This window comes from Leopardus geoffroyi, chromosome B2 (assembly GCF_018350155.1).
Source record: "Leopardus geoffroyi isolate Oge1 chromosome B2, O.geoffroyi_Oge1_pat1.0, whole genome shotgun sequence".
NCBI lineage: Eukaryota > Metazoa > Chordata > Mammalia > Carnivora > Felidae > Leopardus > Leopardus geoffroyi.
Window position 1 is genome coordinate 29,621,520 of NC_059332.1, and position 20,441 is coordinate 29,641,960.

Here is a 20,441-nt window from a genome sequence, read left to right on the forward strand (position 1 = left end):
ATATATGCCTCGTTCCTCCTCTAGACTGTAAATGCCTAAAGGACATGGAGCGGGTTGGATTCCTCAATGTATCTTTCATAACACTTACTTTCAGAGCACAAACAATAACTATGGAATCAATTGGGAGGTGGAACTCAAGAGACCCAAGTGACACATGAGGGAGCCACAGAGGGAGATCACATTAGTGAAATTTGGTTGGTTGCTTCCATGAAAAGGGTTTGTGCTTTACAGATGCCATCTCATATTATCATCCCTACAGACTCCAGGGGCAGGCATTATTACCATGTCCATCTTACCGGTGAGGGAACTGGGATGTAGTAGGACTCAGTATAAGAAACTAGATGGTAAGTGGCAATGTCAAGCCTCACCTCTGAGAGGCCAGCCCTTGCTTTCTTCCCTCCCCGTTTGGTACTCTGCCTACTTTCAGTGCTGTGAGAGGTGTGGTCAGTACCTCTCTCCCTGCGCCACACCTCCAAGCCTAATCAGTCACCTTTGGCTTTAAGGATCATATTTTCCAAACTAAGAATTTGTGCACACTGTCTGACAAGGACATTTGATTTCAGAGGTGGCAGGTCAGCATATGTTTGAAGTTGGGGCTGTTCTTGAAAACTAAGGGTGTCTTTTGCAAAATCCTTAGAGAAAGAAGTGAATTCTTAGGGACCCAGAAGGCGGCCTCCAAAGGCCTGCAGCCAGTCAAGCTAATCTCTCTTCCCTTGCCTGGATTCTCCCCCACTTGGCAGGACCAGACATCCCCTGCTTAAGTAAGCCCTCAGCCACAGCTAGCCAAGGCTGCTTTCCCCTTACACTGCCTCCCTCATCTCCCTTTGTCTGGGGTCTCTTTGTCTGTGGTCTCCCTTTGGTTCAGTTTTGAAGCCCTTTGCCCCCTCCCCTCCTTTCTTTTGGTCTGGCAGCTCCCTCCCTCTCTGCGGGACTGCAGCAGTGGCTTGGGGGAGGGGAGTGGGGCTGGGTTGCCATGGTCACGTCGAAGCCGGCCGCAGCTGGCTAGGGCAGCTGCTCCCAACCCCCGGATGGGCGGACAAAGCCAGGCATCCTTGGCAGTCCCAGACCTGGAACCCCAAAGGCCTGAGACGGGGGGACTGGGGCCCAGGAGAACCCTGAGCTGGAGGTGAGAGGGCAGAAGCCAGAGCTAAACTGGGACGGCAGCAGTGAGGACTGGAGCTGCGCCCATCCCTCACGGGGAGGGACTGCTCTTGGCTGTTGGTGTGGGAGGGAGGCAGCCTGGCCACTGCAGGAGGAGGGGAAGGATGGGGAGTGCCGTTGGGGACCGTGGTGGTGCCTCAAATGGGCTGAGGGACTAGGATGTCCCCAGGGGGAGGTCTGGGGTCTCTGTGTCCTGTCACCCAGAAACAGGTTTGACTCAGACATTAGGCCTCTGTCTCTCCTGGTCTGTCTCTCCATTGCCCCTTCCTTTCCTAGCTGCTTACACTTGTCATCTCCCTCTGTCCCTTCATTTCAAACCTTAGGCCTCAGTCTCCCTCCTCTTCTCCATCTCTTGGTTTCACTCCAACCCCTTTATTTTTCTCCTTTGCCCTTGTTTCTGGTCTGCCCACCTCTTAGGGCTCCACACTTTCCTGCCCTCCTTTCTGAGTGCCCCCAATGACTCCCTGTCTCCACTCCAGTTTGTTGCTCTTTCCAGCAAACTTACCCCCTCGTGCTGTGTGTGCCCTCATCCCCCCGCCACCCATGTCCTCTCTGATTCATGGTTCCCCTGGTCCTTTGAGTTCCATCCCCACCATCCCATCTTTCCCCACCCCCCAGGCCACCCACAACTGAACTGCCTCGTTTTTCTCCCCATACTATGTCATCTCTCTCCACTCCTTCCACTTCTGGGCCTCAGTTTCCCATTTCTACTTGGGGATATCAAGGCCTGACTCATGGTTGCAGCCTTGCGCCCCTGTGCCCGTCAGTTCTCAGTCTTCCCAGCTGCTGACCCAGCCTACTTGCTCCAGAGGCAGCTGCATCTCCTGGGAAGGGGAATGCGGCTAGTGTGTGTGGGACCTTCTGGTCCATCCTCCCTCTCACTGGTCCTGCTGGGCTTCCCTGCGGTGGCCTGAAGCTGCTTCTCTCTCCTACGTGCCTCTCCTCACATTTTTTGAGCTGTTTCCCCTCCTCTCCTTCCTGGGTAGCAGGAAGCCTTTGGCCTAAAGGGATGGGAATCCTGGATAGGAGGGCATGGATGTGGAAGGAGTGGAGGTTCCTTTGGGGGCTCAGGAAGACATGGGGTTCTCTGGAGTTGGGAGTGATGCAGCAGATGTGGGATGGGCTCCAGGGCCATGCAAGGCTGTGTGGACTCAGTCTTTGGCACTGTTCTGGGGGCCCCTGGATGGCTGGGATTTCCCTCTCTGGCCCCTGGGAATCTCGGCTCAGAGCCCCGCATTCCAGCCGGCTCCAGCCCCCTTTCCGCTGTCACTTGACTCCGCTGGGCCCCAGCCCTGCATCCCTCCCACTCCTCCAGCTTTGGGCTGGGGCGAGGTGGGCATCACTGACCAGGAATTTCTCTTGGGGGAGACCAGGAGGCAAGGTTTCAGGATTCTATGGTTTCGTCATTCTCCCCAGGGGACCCCTCGGTCTGGCCCCGCCACGTCACCTGGCCGGGAGTGTGGGTCTGGGGTGTGGAATGTCCCAGCGGGGTGTGAGGGGCTGCCGCTCCTCCTTCCCTGAGGCGTCTGGCTGCGGCCCAGCCCCGCTTGCCAGCCCAGGGCTTCCTCCGAGCACAGTCCCTGGAAGGAGGAGCCGAGAGTCGGCCCAGGTGAGGTTACTGGGGAAACCTAGGCCCCGCCCCCGGCCCGGCTCCACCCCCAGCCCAGCCTCCCCGGGGCCCAGACACCCCGGCGGCTGTCTCCAGAGGGGTACGTGCTCTTGGGGACCCCTGGGGATTTGGTCGGACGGGACGGTGGGAAGAGGCAATTCTCCGAGTGACCATGGGGCTGTCTATTAGTGTCTTAGCAGTCGGGCGTCCTTGCATTAGTGTGTTCTGGGGGTTTGGAGCTCTTGCCCATATGTGCCTTAGCCTCTCCCGAGGGCCAACTTCTTCCTGGTAGTACTTTTGTGTACTTATCTGGTTAGGACTTCGTGTTTCTTTCTTTGGACTGTTGTCTGGGACTGCACGTAGGGTGCGAGCTGATATCTGCTGTGAGGTGCAGTGAGGCCGAGATCTGCAATGGACTTAAAGATCTTTCTGAGCCGGTGACATTGATAGGTGGCTGGCAGGTGTGGAGAAGCGGTGTCCTGAGGCCTCTCACCAGAGCTCCTCTGTCCTGCCCACCTCACCCCGCCTCCTCGCATCCATCTTCCCTGGGACTCCTAGTTCCTGGTCCTGGTCCTTCTGGGCTGTGTCCGATTTTCTCTTTGCCTCTATCCCCCTCAAGCCTCTCGCCTTGTACAGGCCTATCCCTGCCCGTGGTCAGAGCCTCAACCCCGCCAGGGCCAGAGCTGACTGGGCCTGAGGAAGGCTTGCCCTGAGGATTCCCGGGTCTTGAGCAGGAAGCCCAAAAGAACCGGTGTCTGGGAGTCTGGGCCCCAGGGTCCTTGAGAGGACTGGGGGGGGGGGGGGTGGAAGTAGAGAATGGGGCGAGGAGAAAGTGGGGGGCCATCAGGCTCTGGGAAAATCTGGGTTGGGGTGTACAGGACAGGAGGCAGGAGAGTGCCAGAGAGAAGCAAAAGTTGGTGGTGTGAAAAATGTGGGTCTTGGGGGCCTGGTTGGACAGGTGAGCCTGCCCCCTTCCTCCATCCAAACTCCTGCTGCTGGGTTGGGCACCCGGCCTGTGGGAACCTGCTCCTTCCCTGTGCCCTGGGGCTGCCCCCTTCACCTCCCTCTCCAGGAACTGAGCCCAGAAAGGGGGAGTAGGGAGGGGACCATCCCCTCCTGGGGCCTGGATTTGTGGGAGGCCCCAAGCAGGGCCTCAGCTTCTACTGTTCCCTTTAGTGGGGACCGCGGGGGTTGGGCCGCGCGGGTAGGCGGAGGGGGCTGGGCACGCCGCGTTGAGGGGACAGCTGGGTGGTTACCTGGGGGAGGCCGGGGCGCACAGGGGAATGCGGGGTGGGCGTGGCAGCCTAGGGGAGCGCGCTGCCCGGAGGGCGGTGCCGGGCGTGGGAGCGGCGGGTACGACGCGGTCCTTGGAGGGGGAAGGGCGGCGACCCGGGCGGGCGGGAGGGGGAGCCGGGCTAGGGGGAGGCGGCGCCTGGGCCCGAGCCGCCCCAGCCCTGGCTCCTCTCCCCGGAACAGGCCCCCGACAGCTGCGCGCGGGAGCCGCCTCCCGACACCCGAGCCTCGCCGGCGCCTCCCCGCTCCCGGCTCCTGGCTCCCTGCGCCTCCCCCGCCCCTCGCCCAGCAGCCGAGGAGGCCCCGCTCCGGGGTCGCACGCAGGGGTCTTCCGGGAAGAGCGATGAGAGGTAGGGGGCGCGGCCGGAGGACCCCTGCGGGACGGAGGGGCGGAGGCAGAGGCCTGGGGCTCCGGGGGAGGCGCGGCGGCCGGGTGAGGGCCTGGCGGCGCTGTTCTTGGTTGTCCAGCCCCGCCAGGCGTGACCCTGCTGCCCCCCACCCCCCGCGCTCTGGCTTACTGTCTGAATATGGGGGGAACCCCCTGATCTCCGCGAAAGTGTGTTCCAGCCTTGAGGAAGGACCCCTTTTACTCAGTGTGAAGGAACTGACCCACAGGAAGACAGGTGCTCGTGTGTGGTCTCACTGAATCATCTCCTCGGCCCTCTGGAGAAGTGGGCCTGCCCTCCCACCAGGCCAGTCCCTGTGGGCATCTGCTAACTGCTACGCCTCCACTCAGCTCCCAGTTGGGCAGTCTGCCCCCGGCCCAGCAGAGAGAGGCCCTGACACCCTAAGCTGCCAGTGACAGCCTCTGGATGGTCATTTGGTTCTGTCGTGAGAATGTGTCACTGCCCGGTGAGCACCATCCTCAGTGTCCCATCCCCCACTCCCTTCCGCACCCCTTCGCACCCCCTCCGGGTCAGACTTCACCCAGCCTTCATCGCACAGGTCCCCTGCTGGCTGGACCTTCCTTTCCAACACCACCACAGCTATCCCCAGTCAGTGTCTGGTGCTGAGACTGCCTCTTGCCGCAGGCACTTAAGTGAATCCGGAGTTGAGTGCTACAGTGGACCCAGGTGAAAGCCGAGAGTATGGGAAAATGGAGCAGTGCCTCCTTATTCCCATTTCCTTCTGTTCCCCACCGCCTTGACTTCCCTCTGGCTTGGTCATGGTGTGTATTAAGGGGTGGGCCCCAGTGCTCTTGGGATGCTGTGCCTGAGACCTTGAGTGTGTGTGTCTCATACTGTCCTCTGATGGTAGGCTCGTGTGGTGTCTGTCATATTATGCTCACAGGTGTCTCAGGATGGCTATGTTTTGTTTGTTTGTTTTTTTTTACAAAAATTTTTGATAGTTTATTTTGAGAGCGAGAGAGAGCAGGAGAGGGGCAGAGGGAGAGAGAATCCCAGGCAGGCTCTGCGCTGTCAGCACAGAGCCCCATGCAGGACTTGAATTCATGAACTGTGAGATCATGACCTGAGTCAAAATCAAGAGTTGGATGCATAACTGACTGAGTCAACCCAGGCGCCCTGAAGATGGCTATTAAGTGATGGGATTGGACTTTAAAGAAGGCCAACGTGTGGATGGAGTTGATGTGTGTGTGAGCATCTGCATTTGCCCCCGCTGGGAGTCCGTGTGTGTAACAGATTTATGTGGATGTCACATGTGAGTGTCTCTGAAAGTGTGTGGAGAGTTGTCTGTTACAGAGGGGGGTGTGGGTGTGGGTGTGGGTGTGGGTGTGGGTGTGGGTGTGTATGCTACATCTAGCCCCAGTGTTTACGGGGCTCTGTCAGTAAGCTCTGTAAGCTGGCATGTCTGAGGTCTGTGTGTTTGGGAGGGGGTGGGTATACAGAGCTGTGTGGGTGTTGTCTGTGGTGGAGGGTGGGGGTGAGAGAATAGAGGGAAGGACCTGCAGCAATGTCCAGGTCTCTGCTTTGTAATTGGTTGAAATGGGGTGGGGTGGGGTGAGGTTAGGGGTAAGTCTTCTGGACCTGTTCTTCATGAGTCTGACCCAGTGGAGAGAAATGAGGTGATTGGAGTGTTGGAGGGGTTGGATTGCCTCAGACATCTGTGTGTTTCTCTGCTTGGCTCTGTGCCCTGTGCTTCTGAGCCCGCTCTATTTACCTCTTGCTTTGTGTTTCTCGCCCCGTCTCCCCCTGCCTCCTATCCTCTGCCTGTCTTTGTATCTTTGCCCGGGGCTCCTCTAGCTCCGTCTGGCTCTGATGACTCATCTGGGATAGGCATGAAGGTTACCCACGGGAACAAGGGCCCCGCTGTTCCCGAGAGAGGTGGGGGTGGAGAGCGGCACCCAGGAATTCCAGGCCAGCCGCCTGGGACCTTGTAGCCTGCTCCCCTGCACGTGGCTCCTGGACCTCCAAGGGACCAGGTGTGATGCCTCTGGCTCTAGCTCTTCTTTGATGCCTGGGTGCCCCCCGCAACTCAGTCAGCCCCCTCAGCTGCTGCTTCAGAGCTGTGGGGTCTCAGCTGCCTCTTACATTCCTGCCCTAGAGCATTATGGGAGCAGCTGGAGGAGGACAAAGGGATGGGGGAGTGTCCCCCCACTCTTCCTACCTCCTGGGGTGACCTGGCCTCCCTGTCTTTAGACCCGCCCTCATCTCCAAGGCAACGCAGGCCTTTCCTAGCTCTGGGCTTTTCCTTCAGAAGCAGCCACCTTCAGAAAGTGCGACCTTGGGGGACAGGATGTCTGGGTCTTAGGAAGGGAAGACAGAGCAGGGAGAACTGGAATGGGATGCTTTGGAACTGATGGCAGATATGGCACTAGGGGTCTCAGGATTCGAGGACCTGGAGAACTCAGTGCAGTCCTCCAGGAAGAGGAGAGGTCAGAACAGTTTTTCCTGCCGCTGGGGCTGGGGAGGGTACATACCTGGATTCACAAGGAGGTGCCAATTGGAATGGTTTTAGGCCACGCTTGCCACCTGGGCCCTGGTGAAGAAGAGCAGGGATTCTCAAACTTTGATGGGCACAGATCACCTGGGGATTATATTAAAATGAAGATTCTTTTTCTTTCCTCCAATTTTTTATTTAAATTCTAGTTATAGTTAACACATAGTGTAATTTTGGTTTCACGAGTAAAATTTAGTGATTCATCACTTACATATAGCACCCGGTGCTCATCATTACAAGTGCCCTCCCTTAATGTCCATCACCCATCCTGCCCATCCCTCCCCCACCCCCCATCTCCCTCCATCAACCCTCAGTTTGTTTTCTATCGTTAAAGTCTCTTTTGGTTTGCTTCCCTCCCTCTTTTTTCCACTTCCCATATGTTCATCTATTTTGTTTCCTAAATTCTGCCAGTTTGCCTTCCTACCAACAATGTAAGAGGGTTCCCCTTTCTCCAAAATGCAGATTCTGATTCAGCAGATCTAGGGTAGGGGTGAGATTCTGCCTGTCTCCTAAGATGCTGGTCCAGGGATTACACTAGGCTTAGTGCGGCTACAGAAGACAGTGAGATTGGAAGGCACTGGGGTCCCCCACTTCTCTTAGAATTCTGAGCTCCTAGGTGGAGAGGAGACCAGAGTTTAGGCCAGTGTTTGGCACATGGAAAGCATTCTAAAAATATAGCTGATGCTCTTAAACAATGACTGCTTTGTCACTTTCCTCCTATTATTCCCAAAGCAGCCCATTCTGTCTGTTGTTGGCTGTTGTGACTCTGTCTGTTGTGACTCAGTCTCCTTGATTGCCCTTTAACTTACCCTACTACTTACCACTTGTTTTGTCCCCTGCAGAGATGCTGCCTCCACCCCCTTAGGCCTGAGGAGTCAGGAGCTATGGGGCCAGGGGCCCTCTCATCTCTACTGCTGCTGTCGCTGCTCTTAGTGGCAACTGGAGATGCTGACATGAAAGGACATTTTGATCCTGGTAAGGAGACTGGCTCCTGGGTCCCTGAGGATGGGGCTTTGGGAGACAGAGTTCAGGGACCTTGACCCTCCGTGTGCCTGTGTTCACCCAGCCAAGTGCCGCTATGCCCTGGGCATGCAGGACAGGACCATTCCAGATGGGGACATCTCTGCCTCCAGCTCCTGGTCAGACTCTACTGCTGCTCGCCACAGCAGGTACCTGGCACCCCTGGGACTGCTCTGGAGGAACTTTCTGGGGCCTCTACTTGCCCTTCCAACCCCTCTGCCCATGCCAAGAGGCTTCTGGGAGGGCAAATGCCAATGAACTTCCCCACCCCCAATGCTGGGGGAGCTATAAATACGAGAGACAGAGACAGACCAGATGTTCCTTGTGATCTCTTGCCCCGTCCCAGGCTGGAGAGCAGCGACGGGGATGGGGCATGGTGTCCTGCAGGGCCTGTCTTTCCGAAGGAAGAGGAGTACCTGCAGGTGGATCTGCGGAGGCTGCACCTGGTAGCTTTGGTGGGCACCCAGGGGCGGCATGCTGGAGGCCTGGGCAAAGAGTTCTCCCCCAGCTACCGGCTACGTTACTCCCGAGATGGCCACCGCTGGATGGACTGGAGGGATCGCTGGGGTCAGGAGGTAAAGCTGGCAGGGGCAGCTCCCAGGAAAGGCTGGTTCTCCTCTCTTCCCCACTTTAAATGTCACCTGTCCACTGACGACTCTCCCAATTTATACCCTCTCTAGCCCAAGACTTTCCCTTGAGCTGCATCTAGTGTTGCAAACCTGACCACCTTCTAGGCCTTTCCACCTGGATGTCTAATGGGTTCTCAAACCTACCATAAATTTCCCTAGTTGAACTTGAACCCCATTCCCACCCCACAACTGCTCCTCTCTTAGCTCAGGCCAGTTGCTCAGGCCATAAGCTAAGATACCGCTCATTTCTCTGGTCTCTCACCTGCTAATTCCAAAGCACCAGCAAGGCCAGTCTGTTCCACCTCCATGATATTTCCTAAATCCAACCACTTGTCACCGCCTCTACCTCTACCACCCTAGGCCCTGCTCACACCATCCCCAGCTTAGATGAACACACTGGTCTCCGAACTGTTTTCCTGGCTCCTCTCTGTTTCCACCTGAAATCATATCTCCACCTAGTGGCTACAGACACTCTACCTGAGAAAATACAAACCAGATGAGGTGCACTTGGCTTATAGCCCTCCACTGGCTTTCTGCTCTGCCAGAACAAAAGCTGAGCTCCGTCCTGGGTGCAGAAGCTTAGCTTGCCCTGGCTCTTGCCTGTATCCCTTACTTCTCTTTCCTATTCTTGTTCCACCTGGGCCCACTGGTTTTCTTGCTGTTCCTGGAACAAGCACGGGTTTGTCCCACAGCCTCAGGACATTTTTGCATGCTGTTCTCTGTGCCTGGAAAGCTTCTCCCCCAGATCCTCAGGTTCTCCTTCCACTCAGTTCTCCTCTAAATATCACCTCCTCAGAGAGCCCAGCTCCCCCTACTCCAGCTCCACACCCTGCCTCTTGTTCTTCACAGCTGTTTTTCCTACCGGAATCTCAGTACTGCAAGGGGAGAGGGGAGGGACGGATGTTTACCACTGAGAACTTACATAGCTGGCACAGAGTAGGCACTCAACCAGTGCCTGCTGAGTGAACAGAGAGAATGGGGTAAAGGTGGGGGGAGCCAAAGCAGGGGTGCAGAGCTGTGAGGGACTGGATAGAACCTATGCACAGCAGGATGGGTGGCTTAGAGACAAATGGAGACAGACAAAGAGTTGAGGCTGACACTGGTGGTAGAGGACAGATTGTCAGGCTGAGAGATGTGTCAGAGATCTTTGCTGTGGCCCCTTGTTTTACACATGCCTGGCTGTACCCCATATTCCTGTATGCTTAACACCACCCTTCATGAATCTCTCTGGCCACTGTGTGCTGGGCCAGGGAACAGCTGGTGACTGGGAAGTTAGATCCAACCTGTAGCCTTTCCCACTCATGCACGCTGTTTCCTGGGCAACAGGTGATTTTAGGTAATGAGGACCCTGGGGGAGTGGTACTGAAGGACCTTGGACCCCCCATGGTGGCCCGACTGGTTCGCTTCTACCCCCGGGCTGACCGGGTCATGAGTGTCTGTCTGCGGGTGGAGCTCTATGGCTGCCTCTGGAAGGGTGAGTCATTCAGACCCCCAAGAATTCGTTTCCTGGCCTGGGGCCTGGGGAGTGAGGCCTGGGGAGAAGGGCATCCAGGATCCTCTTTCTCTTGTTGGGAAGCTGTCACTCTGAATGAGGAAGGGCCTGGCCAACATTGCCTCCTCCATGCTGGTGGGCCTGTGGAAGGACACAAGAAGGGGAATGACGCAGGGGAGGTGGCGGGAGGCTTCCTGCCTCTAACACCTCTTCTCCTACCCTGCCCCAGATGGACTCCTGTCTTACACAGCCCCTGTGGGGCAGACGATGTACTTATCTGAGGCAGTGCACCTCAATGACTCCACCTACGATGGACATACCACACACGCTGTTGGCGGGTAAATGAGGCAGGCCCTGCGGGGCATGAGCCTATGCGCTGGAGGGAGGATGCAGTGGATGTGTTAAGGAGTCTGGGCAGTGAGATGGAAGAAGTGGGGAAAGGGTTAGGTGGGGCCTTGGGGACACAGGATCAGGATTGAGGGTAGCAAGGCAACTACTAGCTCATGTGACACTTTGTGGGAATTAGAAAAAGGCAACCCTTTGCTAATACACATCTGTTGGAAACTGTCACAGTAAATTCACACAACGTAGGTTGAATGGTGCCTCCGAGAGATGGTGCCTTCCTGCAGCTTGTAGCTGCAAAGTACCTTGACAATCCTGGGGGTGGGAAAGAGAGAACCACAGGAAGGAAGTTGGGGCAGGAGGTAGGGGCTGGTCCAGACTGGCTGGGGTTGGGGTTGCAGAGCACTTAAATGGGTGGCACTTTCTTCTCTCCCACCCTCCTCTTCCTTGGCTCCCCTGCTCTCCAGGTTGCTGTATGGAGGTCTGGGTCAGCTGGCAGATGGTGTGGTGGGGCTGGATGACTTTAGGAAGAGCCAAGAGCTGCGGGTCTGGCCAGGTTATGATTATGTGGGATGGAGCAACCACAGCTTCCCAGGCGGCTACGTGGAGATGGAGTTTGAGTTTGACCGACTGAGGGCTTTCCAGGCCATGCAGGTAAGTGCCTGCGGCTCTTAGGCAAGGTTATGAGACCAGGGTGGTTGCCCCTGGGGTGCTTGCCCAGGCTCTCCTGGCTTTGACCCTGTGTCCCTCCTCCCTTCCCCCCAGGTCCACTGTAACAACATGCACACCCTGGGAGCCCGCCTGCCTGGTGGGGTGGAATGTCGCTTCAAGCGGGGCCCTGCCATGGCCTGGGAGGGGGAGCCTGTGCGCCACGCCCTGGGGGGCAGCCTGGGGGACCCCAGAGCCCGGGCTGTGTCAGTGCCCCTGGGCGGCCGCGTGGGCCGCTTTCTGCAGTGCCGCTTCCTCTTTGCTGGGCCTTGGTTACTCTTCAGCGAAATCTCCTTCATCTCCGGTAAGCCCCTGGTCTATGCCCAATCCTCAACCTCTGGGATCGCCAACCCGCAGTACCCACTCCTGGCACCAAAGTATCCACTCCCGGCACCATGTTTATGTAGCACTCATGAGACTTTGCAAGCAGGGATGCTCCAAATAATTTGAACACCTCCCTACCCCTTCCTCCCATCTCTGTCTTTTACTTTATGAGCCCTTCACTCATGACTGATATTGAGCAAGTAGGACAGTGTTGGCTGTAAAAATACTGAAGTACTCTGTGCTGGTTAAGAAATAACCTCTTTTCCAGGCTTCCTTATACCCAGCTCCCCACTTGGGCCTCTCTCTGGGAGTCCTGCCTCTCCCCATAATCCAGCACCTAAAAAGTTGACATCCACAACAGCCAGGCCCCTCCCATTCTGATTGGTTGGTACATATACCCAGTGTCAGCCCTGCTCCTGGAAGTAGAATTCCCTAGGTCTCATGCAAGTAGCTTTTCTTTGGTCCGTCTTCCCTATCTGACTCCTTCCTTTCTTCTCTTCCTTCTTTGCAGATGTTGTGAATGACTCCTCTCCAACTTTGGGGGGCACCTTCCCACCAGCTCCCTGGTGGCCACCTGGCCCACCTCCCACAAACTTCAGCAGCTTGGGTGAGCAGCCCTGGGGCGTCCTCCTGGACAAGTGTATTCTGGGCTACTATCCCTCCATGCCCCGCCCCCAACTTGGGTAGGAAGTGGTTCTGACTCTCCAGTGTTTCTGATTCTCTGTCTCTGCCAGAGCTGGAGCCCAGGGGCCAGCAACCTGTGGCCAAGGCTGAGGGGAGCCCGACTGCCATCCTCATTGGCTGTTTGGTGGCCATCATCTTGCTGCTGCTGCTCATCATTGCCCTCATGCTGTGGCGGCTGCACTGGCGCAGACTCCTCAGCAAGGTGGGCAGAGCGAGGGCAGGGCCCGAGCTACAGAGTGGGTGGGTGTGGGTAGGAGGAGTTGGGGGGTATAGCCTGGAGAGGAAGACAGGGTGTGGGTGTGGAGAGTGAGGCCAGGCTGAGGCCAATGTGTTTGGGGAATTCTGATTAGTTTGGGTCCTGCAGGGACCACAGAACATTGTCTAATTAGAATAATTAGAGGTGGACTTAGTAAAGAGATAGGTTATAGAGGAGTGGGCAGATGTATGAAAATTAGAAGGAGTAGTGCAATTTCCACAGATCTGTTACCACCCATAGGCCTGGAAGATGAGAGGAGGGCAGTTGCTGGAAACTGGAGGAGTGAGTCTGGGGAAAGGGCTCCTTGAGAGGGGCAGTGGACCTTGCTTCAGGGACACAGCTCGCCTAAGTACACCTCTCAGGGAGAGGCTGGGAGCATAATCACCCTGACCTCACTTCTCGCCTGCCCAACAAATTCCTCTTGGGCCAACCCAAACCAAGCCTGTTGATACAGTCCACACTGGTCCACCTTCTGGGGTAGAAGCTGGATGAGAAAGGTGGAGAGTGGAGCTAGAGAGGCAAGGAGGAGCTAGAGGAAGAAGCCTGGCACACTCTGAGCCCATGTCTTCCTGGCAAGAATCAGTGGTGGTGATATGCATGAAGGTTGAATGATTCCATAATTATAAGGTCAGATTTGGGTTGGAATCCCAGAATGGTACATCAGGGGACTCACTCGTATGCTCTTGAACCTCTGTTTCTTTACCTGTGAAATAGAGTTAATAGTAGATACAACTGTGGGACTGTCGTGAGGACTGAAGGGGAGAAGGTGGGCATGGCATTTAACGAGCTGGAATCATGCACTAAACAGTAGCCACAGTTAACCTTCCCATTCCCATGACAAGGCTGAGCGCCGGGTATTAGAAGAGGAGCTGACAGTTCATCTGTCTGTCCCTGGGGACACCATCCTCATCAACAACCGCCCAGGCCCTCTTGAACCACCCCCTTACCAGGAGCCCCGGCCTCGTGGGAATCCGCCCCACTCTGCTCCCAGTGTCCCCAACGGCTCTGGTAAGACCTGCTTTCTTCTAGTCCCGCCGCCATCCTCTGCCTGTTTTCTTATGGTACCCCTTTTCCTCTCTGTTCCCATTCCCTTTTCCTGTCTTCTCCAGATTCAACTCACCTTCTTATTTCTGTGCCCCTGGTCACCACACTCTGTGTCACTCCATGTCCCTACCATATAATCTTTCTTAAGAATTTTTTATGTATTACCCATAATCCCTAGTGGCCTTATCCTGTCTCATTGTCCCATACACATCTCTCTTCTCTACTGTTCCCTCTCATCATGTCTTCCTGGCCCCTCTCCTTTCTCCTAGATTCACTGCATTCATTCCGTCCATCTGTCCATCCATTATCCATCCTTCTATCTGAATTCATACATCCATCCATCTATCTCTCCATCTTTTTGTCTATCCACCATTTGACCATTTGTCTATCATCCATCCATCTATCAATAAATATTCACACATCTATTCATCCATCCATCATCCATTCAACCACCCATCCATCCTCTGTCTATCCATCTATTCATGCATTATCAATCCATGTTCATCTATCCATTCACCTATTCATCCATCTATCCATCCATCCACCATCCAGCCATTCATCCATCATCCACCTATTCATCTATTCATACATATTCATCCATCTATTTGTTCATCTCTCCATGCATCCATCCATCTATCCATTCATCTATCACCCACCCATTCATCTACTCATATATATTCATCCATCCATTTGTTTATCTGCCCATCCATCCATCCATTCAGCTATTTGTTTGTCATCCGTGCATCTATCCACTGATCTATCCATGCCTTCATTCATTATTCATCCAGCTATCCAGCACCCTCCAGACCCTTGTTTTATCCTGTCCATGTCTCTCAGTACATCCATCCCCATCAGCTCTGGTCTTGCCCTATTCCAGGTCTCCCTGTCTGTCTAGCCTTGAGTCTCATCCCTTCCCCGTGTCTCCCCCCCCCTTCCTTTTCCCGACAGCGTTGCTGCTCTCCAATCCAGCCTACCGCCTCCTTCTGGCCACTTACGCCCGTCCCCCTCGAGGCCCCGGCCCCCCCACACCCGCCTGGGCCAAACCCACCAACACCCAGGGTAAGCCCCTCTGCCCCTGGGCTTTTTCAGGCTCCCCATACCTCTACTGGGGCAGGGAAAAGTCCTCACATCTTGCACTCCCTCCTCTCCCTGCTGTGGCCTCTTCTGCTCTCCTGAGCTCCCAAGGAGGAAGCTCTTATGCCTTTAGCTCTGTGCTGTGCTTGCTCCTTCTTAAGGCCTTTCCCTTGAGCAGAGGAGCAGAAAGCTCAACGGTTCTCAGCTCTGTCCTCCTTTTCCTTTTCCACCCCATCTTTTTTGCTCTCCAGACCCAGAGAGGAGGTTGCTATGCTGACCCCAGGTTCTCTTGTAACTCCTTCTTTGTTTCCCCTCTCTCTAGAGCTGCCAGGAGGAGGGCCTCTCACCCTGGGTGCTTGCCCTCTCCCCCCATGTGTTCTCTCTCTGCAGTCCCAGAGGTGAAGGCTCACACCCTGCCCTTCCTGTCTGCTCCTCCTCTTCTTGATGTTGCCTTCTCATTGTTCCCCCCTCCCAGAGCTAAGAGAGGACAGCTCTGCTTCCTCTTCTTTGTCTGTAGTTTCCTTGTTGTGCTGGGTGTGAGGAACTGTTCTCCTCTCCTCCTTTCTGTGTGCCCCTGTCTCTGCTTGTCTTTGAGCTTGGGGTGTTGGGTTAGGGAGGGTTTGGGTAACCACGGCAGGGAGGAGCCAAGGCTGAAAGCAAGGGGGTGTGAGGTGGGTAGAACAGCTGTGAACAGGAGGGGCTGACAGTGAGTGGAACAAGGGTTTGGAAAGTAGGGGGTGACTGGATGACTGGCACCATCCTTCTTCCAGTGGTGGGTAGAGGAATTCCTCTTCCAGCCAAGAGTTACCTCATGGTCTCTTGGGCTGTGCTGGGATCCCTAGAGAATAGACTTTATGTCATTCTTTGTTCAACCATTTCTATTGCCTTAAACTCTGGAGCAGCTAACTCTCATCTCATGCCAGCTTCTTCTCTGGTTTGAGGTTGGTGGGTAGAATACCAAGAAGATGGAGAGTAGTCCCAGTCTTTCACCCAACAGGGAGACAGGGGGCCTCTGGGAGCCTGTGGTGGAGAGCCATGGCTCTCAGGGGCTGCTCCTGATGCCTTGTCCTGTCTTCTTTCCCCTCAACTTTCCAGCCTGCAGTGGGGACTATATGGAGCCTGAGAAGCCGGGTGCCCCGCTTCTTCCCCCACCTCCCCAGAACAGCGTGCCCCATTATGCCGAGGCTGACATTGTCACCCTGCAGGGCGTCACTGGGGGCAACACCTACGCTGTGCCTGCACTGCCCCCAGGGGCTGCTGGGGATGGGCCCCCCAGAGTGGATTTCCCTCGGTCTCGGCTCCGCTTCAAGGAGAAGCTTGGCGAGGGCCAATTTGGGGAGGTAAGGAAGATCCCTGCCCAACTCTCAGTAGTGTCTCGACTATCTGGGACTCTGATGCCATGCCCATATGTCCCTCTTGGTTGGAATCTGTCAGCTGTGGCTTATTCCAATTGACCCTGTGACCGCAGTGAACCGTGTGACTATCTAACAAATGAGCTTCTTTCCCCAGGTACATCTGTGTGAGGTAGAGAATCCTCAAGATCTGGTCAGTCTTGATTTCCCCATTAATGTGTGCAAGGGACACCCTTTGCTGGTAGCTGTCAAGATCCTACGGCCAGATGCCACCAAGAATGCCAGGTGAGGAGCAGGCATGGTGTCTGGAGATAAGGAAGGGAGGCCATGAAGAGTAGGGAGTGATCTAGAGACCAACAGAGGGGGAGTGTCTGGGGAAAGAAGTTTCCATCTTAGGCTGATCTCAGCCCAGGTCTCAGTGCCACTAGTGAGTTAGCTTGTCTGCTGGGGTTAGGGTGCTGGTCTACATGAGCAGGAGAGATGGTGCAGGTCAGCCCCTCAGTGTCCCTGCCACCTACCTGCTTCTCTAGGAACGATTTCCTGAAGGAAGTGAAGATCATGTCGAGGCTAAAGGACCCAAATATCATCCGGCTCCTGGGCGTGTGTGTGCAGGACGACCCTCTCTGCATGATTACTGATTACATGGAGAATGGTGACCTCAACCAGTTCCTCAGTGCCCACCAGCTAGAGGACAAGGCGACTGAGGGGCCCCCCGGGGATGGGGAGGCTGCCCAGGGGCCCACCATCAGGTACCCACTTACTTAGTCTGGCCCTTCCCTGAGAGCTCCCCAAGGCGGTCTCCTCTCCCCTCGGCGGTCTCCTCTCCCCTCGTTCCAAACAGAGGGAGAGAGGGGAGCATGGGATAGGGAGGCAGGTAGACGTTCAGGGGGGTGGGAGCTGGGATGAGGAACATGTGGCCATGTTCATCTGGGGACTGAGGAGCAAAAGGCCAAAGTTACTATCTTGTAGGTGGTGAGGGACTTGGGCTCTGTCAGGCATCCCCCCCGTTCTCTCACCCTTGCCTGAGTCCAGACAATAAAGCGTAGTTCCCTGGGTCATATGAACCAAACAAATGTTGAGTGGGCACCTACCCTTGGCCTCTACATGGGCATTCCATCTCTGCACCAGAAATAGATGTAACCCAGTCCCAGGGAGTGGGCTCCCCTTCCTCTCCTGGGAATCTGTGAGATGGGGATCAGTCTGGGGCTGCCCCAGTGACCTTCTGTTATTGATTCCCTTCCTCAGCTACCCCATGCTGCTACACGTGGCAGCTCAGATTGCCTCGGGCATGCGCTATCTGGCCACCCTCAACTTTGTGCATCGGGACCTGGCCACAAGGAACTGCCTGGTTGGGGAAAATTTCACCATTAAAATTGCTGACTTTGGCATGAGCCGGAACCTCTACGCTGGGGACTATTACCGAGTACAGGGCCGGGCAGTGCTGCCCATCCGGTGGATGGCCTGGGAATGCATCCTCATGGTGAGAGGACCTGAGAGAGGCATGCAGGGTGCAGGGGAGGGGAGGTGGGGGAAGACAGGGCATGGGGAGGCCAGGGGAGGAGAGCACAGGCTGCTCTGTGGTCTTGGTCAGTCACTTGCCTTCCCTGGACTGCAGATTCCTCCTCAATAAAGTGAGGGTTTGGGCCAGTGCTCTGTAAGGTTCTTTCTGGCTCTAGGGCCCAGAGAAAGTGGGGAGGAGTGGTGTGATGGGAAAGGGTCCAGGAGCCAAAAGTGGGTACAAGAGCTGGAGTCAAGGTGGCAGAGAGCAAGAGAAGTAAGGAGAGACAGGAGGCTAGAGATAGAAAGGTGCGAGTTGGGAGAAAATCAGGACCAGAAAATGGGGGGGCAGGGTGGGGAGGGAGGGTGGGTAGAAAAGGAAAGAGGCGAAAGAGAGGACTAGAGCCTGAGAAAGAAGGCAGAGCCAGAAGGAGGGAGGAGCAGACTTGTTGGGAGAGGGGGCCAGCCAAGAGGGAGTCCTGCTGGGGTAAGTGCTAAGTGGACACGGGGCTCCCTGTGGGGAGAGGAGGAGGGTTTGTGTGGCCTGATGCCTTTGTCTGCCTTTGTTGCTTTATCCACGTACCAGGGGAAGTTCACGACTGCAAGTGATGTGTGGGCCTTTGGGGTGACCCTGTGGGAGGTGCTGATGCTCTGCCGGGCCCAGCCCTTTGGGCAGCTCACTGATGAGCAAGTCATCGAGAACGCAGGGGAGTTCTTCCGGGACCAGGGCCGGCAGGTCAGAACAGAGGAGAGGGTTGTGGGTCTGGGAGGGCCAGAGCCTGTCATCTTGGGGACTAAAAAACATTTGTTCCCTGCCTTTCATCCACCCCACCACAATGCAGGTGTACCTGTCTCGGCCCCCTGCCTGCCCACTAGGCCTGTATGAGCTGATGCTTCGGTGCTGGAGCCGGGAGCCTGAGCAGCGACCACCCTTTTCCCAGCTACATAGGTTTCTGGCAGAAGATGCTCTCAACACAGTGTGAATCACACACCCAGCTGCCCCTTCCTCAGGGAGGATTCAGGTGAAGCCAGAGGCAATAAACAAGAGGATTTAACATCACCCCCACTCCATTCCCATTCCCGACTACCCTTCACCTCTGAGAGAGAGGCAATGTGACCATAGGTGGGCTGGGCCTGCCAGGGAGTTGATGCCTTCCCTTCCTCGGACACACTCTCATTTCCCCTTCCTGCTCCCCTCCTGGAAGCCTCGGCCACCCACCCAGCTGGCCCTGTGGATGGGATCCTCTCTGACCTCTTCTAGTCATCCCTGGAGGGGAGGATGGGGGCAAATATAGGGCAGACACTGGATAAGGCCTATTGGAGCACCTGGGCCCCACTGGACAACACTGGTTCCTGGAGAGAAGGCTGTGGCCTCCCCAGCCTCTCTTTCCGTCGCACACTGGACCCCACTGGCTAATAATCTGGGGATGAGGAGGACAAGAAAGGGAGGATGTTCCCGTGTTGCCTTGTTCTTACTCCTGGAATTGTCCTTGGCTTTGGCTTCTCCCTCCTCTATCCTCTGAAACACTGGACCTGGGGGTGATTCCTGTCCCCTCCACCCCCCCCCCCCCAGCCATCCCTACTTCCCACCTGCTGTGTTGTAGCTAGAACTTCTCTCAGCCTGTATGTTTCTGTGGATTAAGTACTGGGATTAGGGGAAAAGAGGGAGCAAGGGCCTGTGGCCTTGGGGTTGGACATCTCTGTTGTAGCTGCCATATTGGTTTTTCTATAATCACTTGGGGTTTGTACATTTTTGGGGGGAGAGACACAGATTTTTACACTAATATATGGATCTAGCTCAATGCAATTTTAATATCCTGCACTAGGCAGGTAATAATAAAGGTTGAGTTTTCCACAGCTGTGAGTGGGTTTCTTGGGGTTTTGGTAAAATCTGCTTCCTGTATCCACTCCCAACTCATTTCCTTTCTTCTCCCTTTTTCTCCTTCTCCCTATTCCATTTCCTACTGTGTATTTTGCCCAACACAGTGTTCTCTCTATAAGCCAGGTTCTTGCCTCTGGGACCTCAGGTCCTACGTGAATGTATGAACCTTGTCAGCTCCATTGGGAGCTCTGCAAGAGGCTTGGAGGGGGGTGAATTAGGCCAGGGATCTTAACCTTAACCCATGGAACCCTTTGGCAGTGTAGAGAGGTCTACTGATTCCTCCTGAGAATTATTTTAAAACCCATTACACAGGGACCCCTGGGTGGCTCAGTCTCTGTTAAGTGTCCAAGTCTTGGTTTTGGCTCAGGTCATGACCTCACGGTTTCCTGAGTTCAAGCTCCATGTCAGGCTCTGTGCTGACAGTGCAGAGCCTGCTTGATTCTCTGTCTCTCTCTCTCTCTGCCCCTCCCCTATTCATGCTGTCTCTGTCTCTCTCAAAATAAATAAATAAACTTAAAAAGAAAAACATTATGGGGCGCCTGGGTGGCTCAGTCGGTTGAGCGTCCGACTTCAGCTTAGGTCATGATCTTGCTGTTCGTGAGTTCGAGCCCTGCGTCGGGCTCTGTGCTGACAGCTCGAAGCCTGGAGCCTGTTTCAGATTCTGTGTCTCTCTCTCTGCCCCTCCCCCACTCATGCTCTGTCTCTCTCTGTCAATAATAAATAAACATTAAAAAAACTACACACACATAAATGTGTATATATCACATATATATCACAGAGATCAATTGAGTTTACTAAAATGTTTAAAAAACATTTAACTGTTTAAAAAAACACAGTAACCTACATATTTCTTTTAAATATATTTAATAGGGGCGCCTGGGTGGCTCAGTTGGTTGAGCATCCGACTTCGGCTCAGGTCATGATCTCACGGCTCATGAGTTTGAGCCCCATGTTGGGCTCTGTGCTGACAGCTCAGAGCCTGGAGCCTGCTTCCAGTTCTGTTTTTCCCTCTCTCTGCCCCTAACCCACTCTCATTCTGTCTCTGTCTCTCTCAAAAATAAATAAACATTAAAAAAAATTTTAAATATATTTAATAACAAGATCTATCAGCAGGTGTAGTAACTCTTAATGTCTCCAAATAGTAATAGGCATAAGAAATACTTGACACTGGAAGAT

At 55.0% G+C, this 20,441-nt stretch overlaps 1 protein-coding gene across 5 annotated transcripts; it reads left to right on the top strand.

The window, feature by feature from the left end:
* Positions 1 to 1,008: 1,008 nt before the first annotated feature.
* On the top strand, positions 1,009 to 19,240 carry DDR1 (discoidin domain receptor tyrosine kinase 1). Of its 5 annotated transcripts, none has more exons than XM_045500656.1 (18): positions 1,009 to 1,126; positions 7,804 to 7,936; positions 8,028 to 8,130; positions 8,328 to 8,556; positions 9,937 to 10,084; positions 10,332 to 10,440; positions 10,912 to 11,098; positions 11,210 to 11,456; positions 11,988 to 12,083; positions 12,211 to 12,362; positions 13,259 to 13,424; positions 14,409 to 14,519; positions 15,630 to 15,874; positions 16,044 to 16,171; positions 16,417 to 16,635; positions 17,132 to 17,366; positions 17,970 to 18,119; positions 18,226 to 19,240. In XM_045500656.1, exons 2-18 carry the CDS (start codon positions 7,846 to 7,848, stop codon positions 18,364 to 18,366), a joined length of 2,757 nt encoding a protein of 918 aa, XP_045356612.1. In that variant the 5' UTR covers positions 1,009 to 1,126; positions 7,804 to 7,845; the 3' UTR covers positions 18,367 to 19,240. The 5 variants fall into 5 exon arrangements, with proteins under 5 accessions (XP_045356612.1, XP_045356613.1, XP_045356611.1 ...); XM_045500657.1 differs by lacking the exon at positions 1,009 to 1,126 and adding an exon at positions 2,760 to 2,870; XM_045500655.1 differs by lacking the exon at positions 1,009 to 1,126 and adding an exon at positions 4,211 to 4,413.
* Positions 19,241 to 20,441: the final 1,201 nt, after the last annotated feature.

What these genes read in the sequence shown, in the direction of transcription:
- DDR1 (XM_045500656.1), top strand. Translation starts at nt 7,846, where the DNA reads ATGGGGCCAGGGGCCCTCTCATCTCTACTGCTGCTGTCGCTGCTCTTA. An exon ending in CACAAACTTCAGCAGCTTGG is followed by an intron (nt 12,084 to 12,210) that starts GTGAGCAGCCCT and finishes TGTCTCTGCCAG; the next exon opens with AGCTGGAGCCCAGGGGCCAG. An exon ending in TCCGGGACCAGGGCCGGCAG is followed by an intron (nt 18,120 to 18,225) that starts GTCAGAACAGAG and finishes ACCACAATGCAG; the next exon opens with GTGTACCTGTCTCGGCCCCC.